The 14,329-nt window shown below is 33.0% G+C and overlaps 1 protein-coding gene across 3 annotated transcripts; it reads left to right on the top strand.

Annotated features, from left to right (window-relative positions):
• The first annotated feature begins 2,413 nt into the window (after positions 1–2,413).
• LOC105795280 (B3 domain-containing transcription factor VRN1) lies at positions 2,414–5,660 on the top strand. 3 transcript variants are annotated; one of them, XM_012624836.2, is made up of 5 exons: positions 2,414–2,735; positions 4,116–4,557; positions 4,627–4,683; positions 4,753–4,952; positions 5,043–5,660. In XM_012624836.2, the coding sequence occupies exons 1-5, from the start codon at positions 2,676–2,678 to the stop codon at positions 5,313–5,315; spliced, it is 1,032 nt and encodes a 343-aa protein (XP_012480290.1). In that variant the 5' UTR covers positions 2,414–2,675; the 3' UTR covers positions 5,316–5,660. The 3 variants fall into 3 exon arrangements, with proteins under 3 accessions (XP_012480290.1, XP_012480289.1, XP_012480291.1); XM_012624835.2 differs by having other exon boundaries at positions 2,415–2,735; positions 4,609–4,683; XM_012624837.2 differs by having other exon boundaries at positions 2,415–2,735; positions 4,116–4,473.
• The last annotated feature ends 8,669 nt before the right edge of the window (positions 5,661–14,329 follow it).

Consider the following 14,329-nt stretch of genomic DNA (forward strand, 5'->3'; position numbering starts at 1 on the left):
ACCGAAATGGGCCCGGTATTTTATTATTTATCGGAATGAGCTATTTTTCCCGAAATCGCATCCACGTCAGTGCGATGTCAGGGTACGTGCCAGGAAATCGCGTTAACGTCAGCGCGCTTTACTGACATGGCAACAAATCGCGTCCTCTGAAGCGCGATTTGTGTCCACATCGATAAGCGCTACGGCGTGGACGCGATTTCTGCACGCACTCTCGACATCGCTACCGACGTTGACGCGATTTTGGGGAAAAGGACCCATTCCGGTAAATAATAAAATACCTGGTCTATTTCGGTAAATTTTAAAAAAATTTGGCTTTTTTTGGTATTTTGCCCCAATAAATTATATAGTTATTGTAAAAATATGGAATATGCCAATTTTTGCATAACGATAAATTTAATTTTTAATTTATATTTTTTGAGTAAACTATTAAAATAGTCAGTTTTGTTTGCTTCAGGTTATATTTTAATCACTTATGTTTGAAATGTTATGTTTTAGTCACTTACATTATCACGCTGGAATATTTTAGTCACTGAGCCGTTAGTTGTTGTTAACAGTGTAACGGTAGGCAGACGTGGCACGTTAAATCATCATTTCAAACAAAAATTTTAAGGTAATTTCTACAATCGGTCTCCATATTGTTTTCGTTTTGAGCAATTTAATTTTTTCTTTTATGTTTTTTTAACTCTCCTTTTTGTTTTTCTTTATTTTTCATTCACTTATGCTTCTCTCTTTATTTTCCCCCCTTCTCCATTTCTTTTAACTTAGTTTTTCTATACTTTTTATTTGTTAAAATTAATCCCCATAGTTTTATTTTTATGAACAATTTAATTTTTTCAAGTGAGTCGAGCTTGTGAACTAGTTTTAACAAATGATAAATATTGAAAAATTACGTTAAAATAAATGAAGACGGGAGAAAAACAGAGGGAGAAGCAGAAAAGGATGGAAAATTAAAAAAAAATTAAGTTAAAAGAACATAAAAGAACAAAAATTCTCAAAATGAAAAAAAAAATATGGACCAATTGTAGAATTTAACCTAAAATTTTTGTTTGAAATGATGATTTAATATGCCACGTCAGCTTACTGTTATATTGTTAACGGTGATTAACGACTCAGTGACTAAGATGTTATAACACGATAACATAAGTGACTAAAAAGTAACATTTCAAACATAAGTGACTAAAATGTAACCTGAGGCAAACAAAAGTGATTATTTTGATAGTTTACCATATTTTTTATTGATTCGGTATTTATTTTTGAACTAAATTTGTTCCTCAACCTTTTAAAAATATTCAAATTTTACCACCAACATTTTAAAAGAATTGAATTGATATATTTTCTAATAAAATATTAACTAAAATACTAAATATTTAAACATGGTCCACATCGTAGTCTACATGTATATCATGTCTTTTTTAAATATTTATGAACTCTTTATATTTTTAATTTTATAAAATTTAAATTATTTGTTGATGTGACATATAAGATAATTAGTATCATGTCAATATGAAATACATTTAGACTGTCACACGAATTGTCATCGCAACGTCGTTAAAAATTAATGCTTTAGTTAGCATTTTCGTCAAATAAAAACAATTGGCTTTTTTTTTGAAAGGTTATTGACGAAATTTAGTTTAAAAAATAATGAAGGCTAAATTGACAAAAAAAATTATAAACTTTGAGAAATAAATTTATTATTATTTCTCCTTCTTTTTTTTCAAATAGAGGTCTCAATTCTCATAGTTTTTTTCTTTTAACATTAATGAATTTGATTCTATTTATTATCTATACTACTAATAAAACTCGTGACTGAGTTGGTGTCATGGGTTAACTAGGTACCAGCTCGGTTAGTAAATGACTAATCGACCCTTTTATCAAATGACTACTATTATTATTTTGATGACATAAATTTTTTTTTGCATTTTTATACTTCTGTATAGTTTTCAAATAAAAGAACTAAAATTAAAACATCTAGAGATTAGCCAAGAAGTGGTTGAATGCAATGTTAAGACGCATTATATTCTTAAGAGGAGGACTCAAGTTCAAACCTTTGAGACGACATTGTTGGGAGGGATATTCATGAATCCCAAATATGGATCGTAAAATAGACATGAATATAGAAAATATATCTAGATGTGATCACATACTTGTATTCTAAATACGTGATCACCAACTGGCTAAAGTACAAATAGAAACACCAAAAAATACAAGATAGTTGGGTGACCAAAAAAGATAAAATTGAATAGTTGAGTGACTATTTTGTAACTTTTCATAGTTGAGATACCAAAATAAAATACTAATAGTTGAGTGATTATTAGTGCAATTTACCCAATATTTTAAAATTAGTAACGCCGATAAGGAATATTTTATTATTAAAAACCAAGGGAAGCTGGTGGTGGGTCACACGAAGAATGCCAGAGTTTTAAAGAAAGCGAGATTAGAACTCAGTGAGTGAGTAGCTGAGTTTACAAATGTTCCACTGATGAAAACTCGGTTCAACTTTTAGGTTTTTTTTTTCTTTTCAAAAAATTTCTCTATTTTCCATGTATAAGCACTCAACAAAGTCTTATGATTTGATCCAGTGATATATATATAAATAAACAGTAGAATTATATATATATACAGCGAAAAAAGCTCAAAAAAGCAAAATCATTATATGATCTGACAATTTCTGCCAAATGCCACGCCCTTTTTTCCATAAGCTTATTCTCTCCACTACTCTCCAGGACAAGAAACTGGTAAAATTACTCAAAACCCAAATTTATTTTTGCTTATGTTTTTGTTTAGGGAGAACAAATATATATTGGGTTTAATTGAAAATTTCAATATAGGGTTTTTTTCCCTTGGGGTAATGGATCATGGGTTTTTGTTTGTAATGTTTTAATTTCGGGTTTTGGGGTTTGAAGTGTGTTTTATGAGATTTGGAGGTAATATTTGAATGTTAAGACCTGCTGAGAGTATGTTTGGTTGATGGAATTGGATGAAAATTAGGGAGAATTGAGAATTTTTAGCTTAATGTTTTTAGTAGCTGCTGTGAATTGTGAAACTGGGTAAAGTAGAAGAAAATAGAAGATCCTTCAAATTTTGATGTAAAGTTTTTTTTTAATGTATTGAAGCTGGGGCGGGGGGGGGGTGCTTATTCGAATCAATTGAAATGCATGGTATATATTTTGCTTCATTTTGAGTAAATTCTATTGATATATCTGAATTTGAGTTAGTATATATCGGAGCGAAGCAGTCAAATTTTTACTGGTTCGATTTTGCAGGAAATAGTCTGTTTTGTAAACAATAAACAATTGTAACCAAATAGGGTTAAATGCTTGTTGCTTCATAGTTTTAAATGGTCCTCATTTTAATGGATTTCGTTAGCGAAAAAAGTTGAATGTCGAAGTTTTAATTAGTATAACGTTGTACTTTACCTTCCTATGATCTTCCTGCATGTGAGTGAAAGCTTATTAGTTTTTCACGTTTGGTCCGATCTTCCGAGTTTGGTATTAAGCTACTTTGGTCGTTTGTATGCACTGTTTAGCGTAAACAGGAAGTGGGGAAAGCACAGAAGGTCTATATGACTGTAAAATAAAGTTTTTTATTTCCTAGATTTTGTTGGATTGAAGAGAATAACTAGGCTTATTACTATGGGTCTATTACTTAAATTGGGTATATATCGAGTATCAATACATTGCCACAGGTCTGTTTTGATATTTCTCTCAGGGTTTTTTACCAAATATGCACCAAATGCGAGGCTATTTCATAATGGTGTTTTATGAGCAAGCAAGAAAGTTCATCTACATCATGTACACGGAGTTTAATGTTAATCTCTTACGGTTTCTTTTTATGTTTGGTCTAGGAAAAAGTATATACGGATTTGGTTATTGATTATGATTATACTTGCCATGTTTATGTGTGATGATTTTTATAATTACATCCTTTTCTTTGTAATGATTCGATCTTCTCATTTCAATGCTAGTGTTAGATAAGAAGACGGGAGTAGTTTTCTTCATATAACGTGAGGTGCAATAGCATGATGTTTTGAATGTTAATCTGCCAAGTACCATTTGAATCCCAATTTTCATTATTCGCCAGATAAATAGGCCTAACTTGCATTCCGGTGTTTGCAGAGGATACCTGATAACTTTATTAAGAAATTCAGGGATGAGCTTTCTGTTGCTGCCGCTCTCACCGTTCCTGATGGTCATGTTTGGCGTGTAGGAATAAAGAAAGTTGACAACAAGGCTTGGTTTAAGGAGGGTTGGCAGGAATTTGTCGAACGTTACTATATCCGTGTTGGCTACTTTTTGATTTTCAGATATGAAGGGAATTCCGCTTTCAGTGTTAGCATATTTGATTTGTACAACTCTGAAATAAACTATCAAACAAATGCTCTTGTTGGTACTCAATACAATCTCGGAAGACAATATCCATTTGAAGAACTTGAAGATGATGAATGTGTCTCTCCAGCGATGCCTAATTTGTTTGGTAGGTCCAAACTTAACTGTATAAACTGGAGTGGAGAAGTCAACCATCACGCACCTAAGGGTGTTAATAATCAACCTATTCGGGGTATGGCTTTTCATTACTGTATTTGAACTTAAAAAGATTCTGCTAATGAAGTGAAATTGCATTCTTCAGGTGCAGAGCTACCAAAACTGAAAAAACCAGGGAGGAAAAAACAGAAGTTTCAGCCTAGTAAGTCCTTTATTTGTTTTACAGCATATAAGGTTTGGAAATTTTCATTGGTTGTCCAATGAAATGTAGGTGAAGAGGATTCATCTCTTGGACATGAAGATGACATGGAAATGCGTAATAGATTTTATGAAAGTGCTTCGGCCAGGAAGAGAATTGTGACTGCTGAAGAACGAGAGAGAGCGATTAATGCAGCCAAAGCATTTGAGCCGACTAACCCTTTCTGCAGGGTCGTCTTGCGACCGTCTTATCTATACAGGGGATGTATAATGGTAAGCATTGAATACGATGTGCCATACATGCCCTTTTGATTTCACCTTATAGCACACCTCAGTCAACATTTTGATTTTTCTCTATTGCAGTACTTACCATCGTGCTTTGCTGAGCAACATCTAAGCGGGGTTTCAGGATTCATTAAACTTCAGCTTCCGGATGGTAGACAGTGGCCTGTCCGATGCCTTTATAGAGGAGGCAGGGCTAAGTTCAGTCAAGGATGGTATGAATTTACATTGGAGAACAATTTGGGTGAAGGAGATGTCTGTGTCTTTGAACTGCTCAGATCAAGGGAATTTGTGCTCAAAGTCACCGTATTTCGTGTAATGGAAAGCGCTGGACTAATGGACCGGTCCCAATAAAAGCCAACTCGAGTTAAACCAGTTATTAGTATAGTGGCTGCCCGGCTGATAATTTAAGGAATATTAAACTCTGTTAAGCTACTCCTCCTTTCAGGTGACGTCTAACTTTTACGGTCCTCCATAAGAAATTTAGCTTCTACCGCCATTTTGATGTTCATAAGTTTTTATAATGGTACTTTTTTCCTGCTTAGGAGAGTTGATATGAAAATTTTGTGTCTCGACTAGGTCTGTAAATAGATTGCCCAATGAAGTTGAATTCAAACTAGATTGAAAAGAATGGGTACTTGACTTTATGGTCTTTTATTTTTGGTGGAAAAAAAGTTCCATTTACTGCTTGGATTGGAATTCCTAGTGATACTTTGATGCTGTGTCTTTAGAGCTGGTCTTTCATGGATGTGGATCAGTTGTTTCTAGCTTCTGTATCTTCCCCGGTTTATCTCGTGATAATAGATTAGCTATGGTTGTCATTGATAGGCAGTTGTTAACCATACGATGGAAGGAGATTAGGATTATGTGTATATATGTGTATGCATATAGGCCTATGCATGAGGGTAAACTGAAGTCATAGCAGTAGAAATGGTGATTTCTGCTACTTGGTGGTAAAAGTACCATGGAAGCCCCTATAATAGGAGTCAGATTGCATTTTGCTCCCTTCACTCAAAAAATGAGCAAATTAGTCTCTGTTAGTTAGATTAAAGATTAAATTGGTCATTTCTGTTAAAAATGTCATCTATTTTTACTGTTAAAAACTGAAGTACCTAATGGAATAACCAAACAATTACATGTGATATATCACGTGTATCTCATGTCGATGTAAAGGGATCGGTTTTTAACACTAAAAATGGACAAAATTTTGAACAGAAGGATGATCTACAGTGATCTAATGTGCAGGGTTCAATTTATTAAGTTTTTTTAGTGAAAGGGTAAAATGCAATTTGACTTCTAGTACAAAGATTTTCATGGTGTGATCCAAGAATCAATGTTCTAATTGTGTAAGTTGGCTGGTTTGATTGATGAAATTGTTTTAATAATTAGTGTTTGAAATTTGAGAGTACTTTAAAAGTGAGAGTTCACTGTCAAAGTGGATGCCATGGAATTCAACTAAAACTAAGTACACAAAATAAAGCATTAATTAACCAACAATTAGGTTGTACATGTTGATGAACTTCATAGAAAATATTTGGTTTAATATCTACTTTGGTCTCTATACTATGGCCAAATTTTCACTTTAGTCCTTTTTACTATTTTGAGGGTCACTTTTCCCTTATTTTCATTCCACCTATCACGTTAGCCCCTTGACCATTTCATTAAAAAAAAAATCTCACATGTTCATGTGTTTGCCCCTTGACAGGTTTAATGCATATTTTGGTCCTTGTACTTTAGTGAAATTCTCACATTAGACCCAATACTACAGAAAAATTTTCACTTTGGCTTTTTTATTATTGTTCACGTGTTCGCATTTGATTGGCTTGAATGGCCGCTTGAGTTTTTTTTAGTGGAAATGGTCAAGGGCTAACTGGATGGATGGAACGAAAGTAGAGAGAGCAAAATGACCAAAAAAATAGTAAAAAGGCAAAAGTGAGAATTTCACTATAGTACAAGAGTAAAAATAGGTATTAAACCTAATTATTTTGTAAAAATGTTTAAAATTCTTTTATATGATATTGTAAAAACAATATGTAGCTAATTTTATAACTTTAGTAGCAAAAGTTAATTATAATTTCATGGTTTAAATATGTCAGCTTATCGATGTTTTTGAAATTGAAAATTTAATTCTCGTACTTTAATTTTGAGACATTGAGTCCTTGTACATTTATTGATTTAAAATATGATCTCTGAGCTAAACTCCATCCATTTTGTGGTTAGTCTCTAATGTGGCAATTATAGAGAAAAGGCAAAATAATTTTATAATCCTCAACATTTACAGTTTTGTCAATTTGACATTTACACCTAAAAATACATAAAAATAAAAAAATGTTTTTAAATAAAAATAAGAAATTATACATTTTTAAGAAAAAATAAAAATAAAAGCTCTCTAAAATTCAAAAACAAAAATTTGAAAACCATTACTACATTTGGGAATCGTGATTCAAAAAGAATGACTTATGCCTGCTAAACCCACGAAAAGGAAATCTCTATTTTTATCTTCCGAGTTTTTGTGCTTGTATTGTTTGCTTTCATTTACTTCCCCAAGGGATGAACATTGTCGAGTTTTTATCCAATATATATTGGATTTGGCTCAATCATAGTTGTGTTAGCTAAGCAGATGAGATGATGCTGAGACGTGATTTTCTTTTCTTTTCTTTTTTTATGTTTTTAAATTTGAATTTTAAATACTTTTCATAAAAAAAGGCAAATTTTTTTTTTAAATTGTATGTTTTTTAATTTTTAGAATTTTTTGGAAATATGATTTTTTTTAATTTTAGATTTTTATGCACTTATAAAAGTAAGGGTCAAATTTACAAAAACTGTAAATATCAAGGGCTATAAAATTATGTTACCTTTTTCTATAAATGCCTACGTCAACAAGTAACAAAAATTGGATGGAAATGAGCTCGAGAACCAAGATTGTTAAATCAAAAAGGTATAAGGAATCAATGCTTCAAAATTAAATTACAGAGGTTAATTTCAAAAGAGTACAATAACCCTCACATATTTAAACCTAATTTCACCCATTTAAAACATAATTTTTTAAAAGTGTGACATATGTGTCATTGGGTATAATAAAAAATAAAACTTTAATATATCAAAAATAAGACACTTTTTTTTTACATTTTCAATCATAATTAAATAAATAATTAAAAATATTATTTTGTTGATTGAGTCTTAGTTCGATTAGCATCGGCATTATTGTCCGTGCAGGAAAATATGGGTATATAAATAAATTTTGTATTTTTATAATATTTTTAGTTGGTATATAAATAATTATTTTAAATTTTTTAAATATATAATATTATATTTTTAAATTTGTTGAGTTTATGTTTACATATAAGATTAATATCTAAAACAATTTTACGAACTTATTAAGGTAGTGAAAGAACTTTGTCTTTGTTTAGTAATTTAACCCATTTTGATTTTTGTTGATATACAGTAGTGACAACAATGATTGAAAATAGTTGCCTTTGTGGACAGAGAGCCATAAGAAAACTTGGATGAACAACGAGAGAAAGGTGATGAAGGGTAGGAAGAACATGGAAGTGTGATCCTTTGGTCTCGAGGGTTTTATGTAGGATGTCGTCGATCCTTTCCAAAGTGTCACATGTTGCTTTCTTATTGGTTTCACATTGCTTATAGTTCAGCTAGCCATAGGCATCTTCTTCGCTTAGTTGTGGGTTTTCATATCAGAGCAACGAGTAAATGCAATATACAAGTGACAAATGTTTCATCTCCACTAGAGGTGCACCGACCCTACAGCATATGTTCACCTTGTATTGGGCCTCATGTGCTCATTTGTATCCATAGTTTTGTTGGTCACTTCATGATATCACCAGATTGTAGGATAAGGTTAAAAAAGAGAGCTCATGAGGTATAGGTACAGCCAATGTTTTTTACATTGAATTGGAAATCGGTTAAGTAATTGATTTGATCGGTTAAATTAAAAAATTTAAAAAAATTAGTTCGGCTGGTTTAATTAGTTTTTATAGTTAATTTCGTTGATTCATATTGGTTCTTAATCTAATTGATTTAAAGTCCTCCGGATCACAATCCGATCAATTCCTAATCTAATCCAACCGACCAACCAATTATATCCAATTCAAACATCCTTGAATATAACTGATGCGTTTCAAATATACTTAAATACAATTTCAATTTTAGTAGAAACTGAATGGTACTTCCCGATAAAGAAAAACACGGAAAGTAAAACACTATTCATTACTTTCAAGGAAATATTCCAAAACTAGAAAACAAAACCACAGTTTAATTTTATTTTTAGGCTTAGTTCACGATTTAAATTTTTTTTAAATAATTTTATTATAAGTTATTATCATATTTGTTTTCTTTAACACAATACTTAGAACTACCTTTAGCCCTTTCTCAACTCATTAATAGGAGGATAATGTGCTTAAGCGCATTCAAACTCACGTCTTTTGCATTGACAACAATTTCCATACCAATCCGGCTAAGAATTAGTCTTTAACGAATAAAAAAATGCCATGTGGCATTCCTTCTTCGTTTTGACCGAAAAATAAAAAATAAAAGTAAATATTTGTTTGAACTCTCTTTCTCCAAGTGTTTTCTTTCATCTCTTTCTACTCGATCAAACTCCTCACCCTCCATAAATATTCTCCCCTTCTTGCATCTTCTTCACGGCAACACCATCCCCATCCTAGTGTCATGGGGCTAGACCTTTCGTCTTGCAATCCGTGCGGCCTTAGGCGATCCGTTCGTCCAAACTCGCCCAAGTCAGCCTTAACTCAAGTGAGGATTGTTTTAGAACTCCTCCAAGGCACCAAATTGAAGAGCGGAAGCGATTTATGCCAAAAGAAGAACAACAAAGAACAACAGAAAGAACGCTCGCAAAGTGTTTGAGTAAATGCTCTCTATTTCTCTTATTCACAAAGAATAATGAGACAATAAATGGAGTGAGTACAACTAAGGGGGAGGCTCTCTATTTATAGTTGAGCTCCCCCAAAACTGACGGTTAAGATACATTTACATCGACGGATGAGATTAACCATATCCCTTAATTTTAGGGATTTACAAGATATGCATTATCAAATCTAATCTAATCTTTACAAGATATGATTCCCTCTATCTTCTAAGATTAGTTACCATATTAGCCTAAGTTGCCATCTCTTCATTATCGGGCCAACCAGGCTTCAATCTGACAGGCTTGTCCAATAGCTCTTCGAATCGGGACAGTTCTTGTGGGCCAAATGATCCTCATCTGAGCAATAGACCTCCATTGGATGCATTTGGTGTGATGGTCACGGGCTTTAAACTGCGGCCTGTGACACTAGCGCACTCTCTCCAAGCTCCATTATAGAGGCCCTTCTTCACTACAACACCATTGCACTCCCCAAGCCCCATTTCAACTTCTGTAAAATATCTTAAAGAATTGGGAAACATGAAAGAGAAGAGAAGAATGAAATAGTGGCTTCACTACAGCAAAACAAGTTTTTAGCGATGTTTATAGCGGCGCTTGAACGAAAAACGACGCAAAAGTTATACATTAGTGGCACTAGCACGAAAACACCGCAAAAGGTTAGAGCTATAGCGGCGTTTATGACAAAAACGCCGCAAAAAGGTAAAGCATTAGAGGCGCTTCTTGAAAAATGCCGTTATAGATCGAGCATTAGCGGTGCTTTTCGAAAAATGCCACAAAAAACTTGAGCAAAACGAGGTTGTTTGTTGTTGAGCTTTACTGGCATTAGCGACGCTTTTTAAAAAATGCCACAATAGATCGAGCATTAGTGGCGCTATTTGAAAAACACCACTTTAGATTGAGCATTAGCGACGCTTTTCAGAAAACGCTGCAAAAAATTTGAGCAGCATTAGCGGCGCTTTTTAAAAATGCCACAATAGATCGAGTATTAGTGGTGCTATGTGAAAAACGCCACTATAGATCGAGCATTAGCGGCGCATTTCGGAAAACGCTACAAAAAATTTGAAGGACTTTTAATAACATTAGCGGCGCTTTTTTAAGAAACGCCACAATAGATCAAGCATTAGCAGCACTATTTGAAAAACACCGCTATAGATTGAGCAAAACAAGGAACTCCACCACTCAAAGCAAAGTAAAAACCAACCAATCGGCTACTTTCATTCTTAGCAAACTCATGCACCAACCTTGGCTACCATAGCAAAGGGTTATTGACCTTTATTATAGAAAGTGGATGCCTCGACCAGAAAAATTCTTTTTTCTTCTTTTTTATATTCATCATTACATACATATGATATTATAAGTGTGGGAAGAGTTGGCACTTGGCACTGTCCATTTGACCCAAAAAATGCAAAGACAGTGAGGGACGAAAGCTAAAGCCTTTTCTCCTTTTTCATCTGGTGAAGAATTAGATCCAAAGGTGCACACTTTCAACCCCAACAAAACCAAAGATTGTTGGCTGATTATCTTTGGGAAGGTTTATGATGTAACTCCATTCATGGATATTGATCATCCTGAAGGTGGTGAAGTTTTGCTTTCAGCAACCGGGAAGGATGTCACAAATGATTTCGAAGATATGGGTCACAGCGACTGAGAGCTCCAAGAATGAGGTTGAAGCTGGAAAGGGGTTTGTGAGCTGGTCAGAGTAGGTTGATGGTGGTGATGGCTAGGGGTGTGCAAAATTCGGGTAAAATCGAAAAATTGGTTAACAGATCAATTGATTAATCGGTCGATTAACCGAATTTTTTCACCGGGTCGGTTAATTATTTTTGATTTTTCGGTTAACGGTTAATTCGGTTCGAAACCGGTCATTAATCAATTTTTTGATTAACCAAAAAATTAATAAAAATTATAATATATAAATAGGCCCACTATTCACCTAAACCCAATCTAAACCCAAGTATTCAACCCAACCCAACCCAATCATAAAATTAAATTACAAATAATTTAATAAATAAAAATAAAATTTTAAAACTAAGACTAAAACTAAAGTCTAAAAGTCTAAAAATAATTTAATTATGTAGTGATTCAATTTGGTTAATTTGGTTAATTCGGGTAATTCGGTTAATTTTTAACCAAAAATAAAAAAACTTATAATTTTCGGTTAATTCGGTTAACCGACCGAATTAATCGAAAAAATTTCGGTTCGGTTAATTTTTTTGAAAAAAATTTCGGTTCAGTTAACAGTTAAAGATTTTAAAATTTCGGTTAATTCGGTTAATGTTATTTCGGGTCGGTTAACCGGTTGGTTAACCGAATGAACACCCCTAGTGATGGCACGTGAGAAGAAGGGAAATAACATGAAAAAGAGGGGGAAAGAGATAGACAGGTGCCCTTCTCTAATTGGTGAAAGTTTAGGTACCCTATACTTGAATTAAGCCTTATTTTTACTACAATTTGATCCTCTTAGTATTTTTTTTAACAAAACATTGCTTCGGCTGAACCATTTAGTACATGTAATTAATTTGATTAATTTTAGTCCTTGTATTTTTATAATTTATCAATTTAGACACTATACTTTTTGAAATTTAAAATTTTAATTCTGACCCAAATAACAGTGGTTAAGTTTGTTTGGTTAAATTCAATTACAAGTCATGCACTATGCGTAGAGTTGTAGCTTTAATCCATATTCTTCAATTGGTTCATTCTAAATCCTATTCTTTTCAAAATTTGAAATTTTAATCTTAATGCAAACGACAATCTTTAATCCATTAACTGAATTTTTAGTGAGTAATATGTGGAAATAATAAGATAGCATATCATTACACGTGTGATAATATGTTTGTCGTAACATATTTTGAAATAGCAGAGCTTAACTAAAAGAATTTTAACAATTATCGTTTGGTGATGATTGAAATTTTAAATTTCAAAAGTACAAGGATTAAAAATACCAAATTAAAGAATAAGAACTAAATCCATTACTTTCATAAAGAACAGGGACTAGTAGCAGAATTTAACCTAATAATGAAAGTCATAAATGAATATTCGTTTGCAGTAAAATTATTGAAGAACAGCCCATATATCTTCACCCATCAATCTAATTTTCCTCTTCACTTCAATTTTCAACTTCGCCGACGCCGTCAAATCACCGCCGCCGTCGTCCATTGGTTTCCGATGAAGAAACACCGTATCACCAGCTCTCACATCTTTACCGCTCAGAAACCGAAGCCAACCAACGGAAACAATGCCCTCACTTGGCTGAACAAAGCAAGGGAAGTCCCAAGCTTTTCCGGTCCCATCAACGGCGGTGACGTTGAAAAAAGGATCACCTTCGAACGGCACCGGAAAGGTACCAAAAGAATCAGTGGGCATCAGTAAGCTCTTCTCGATGTCGCTTTTGGTTAACTGCTTTGAAATCATCGACATTTTCATATGCTGCAAATTGCAACTCTTTGGGATTTTACGAATCAAGAAAAGTTTCTGAACTTTTTTACAGCTGCTGTGTTGAATCGATTTGCTTAAGTTGCTCTTTTCTCAGTTTTCAGCAGTTGGGTCGATTGTTATATACACATATATATATATAGAGAGAGAGAGAGAGAGAGATGAAGAAGCGCGTTCATTTGACAGTTTCGTACATTGAACTGAGTCAAATGAAGTATTGGTTAAATTTCGGTTTTAATCCCTTTACTATGTTTAAATCTGGTATTTAATCTCTTTATTTTAATTCGGTTCTATACTTTTTAACATTTCATTAGTTAGTTTAACGTGGTTAAATATTTTATCATAGAGGTCCTTGTATTAGGATTTGGATTGTTTTTTCATCTTCTAAAAAAGTAGACAAATTAGTCTCAGTTAAATCAAAGAGCAAACAAGTCCTCCTGTTAAAAATTCTATTCATTTGTACCGTTAAAAACTAGTTTATGTATGTCAGCATGAGGTACATATGGCACGCCATGTGTAACTTTTCGGTTATTCCATCAACCACATCAATTTTTAATAGTAGAAATAGATGGAATTTTTAATAAAAAGGACTAAATTGCTGTTTTTTTAATAGAGGGACAAAATGCAATCTATCTCTTAATACAGAAGCCTCCATGATATTTTTACAATTTTTCGAACCAAAAGCTCCCATTCCAACACCAAAATTGGATTTTGATCTATGATATTATCAAATTATCAAATTATGCTGAATTAAAACATGGAGATACCAAATCTCAAACTTTTAACATGGTAGAGGGTCCAAAATTAAAATTTGACCAAATGAAATTTCAATGGCGATTCCAAGAAATTAGAGAACATTTGTATATAATACTAGAATCAACCAGACAGAAACCCCATTTATTTTACTTAGGTGAGCTCTTAATTTTGGTAGTCTTTCAATTAAGTATTGGTTGGTCAAAGACTCAAATCAAAAGGGTTTTTTTAATATTTTCCCATACCGTACGCCTTTTGATTTTCTTTTTCTCGAGAA

This window comes from Gossypium raimondii, chromosome 3 (genome assembly GCF_025698545.1).
Source record: "Gossypium raimondii isolate GPD5lz chromosome 3, ASM2569854v1, whole genome shotgun sequence".
Classification (NCBI taxonomy): Eukaryota; Viridiplantae; Streptophyta; class Magnoliopsida; order Malvales; family Malvaceae; genus Gossypium; species Gossypium raimondii.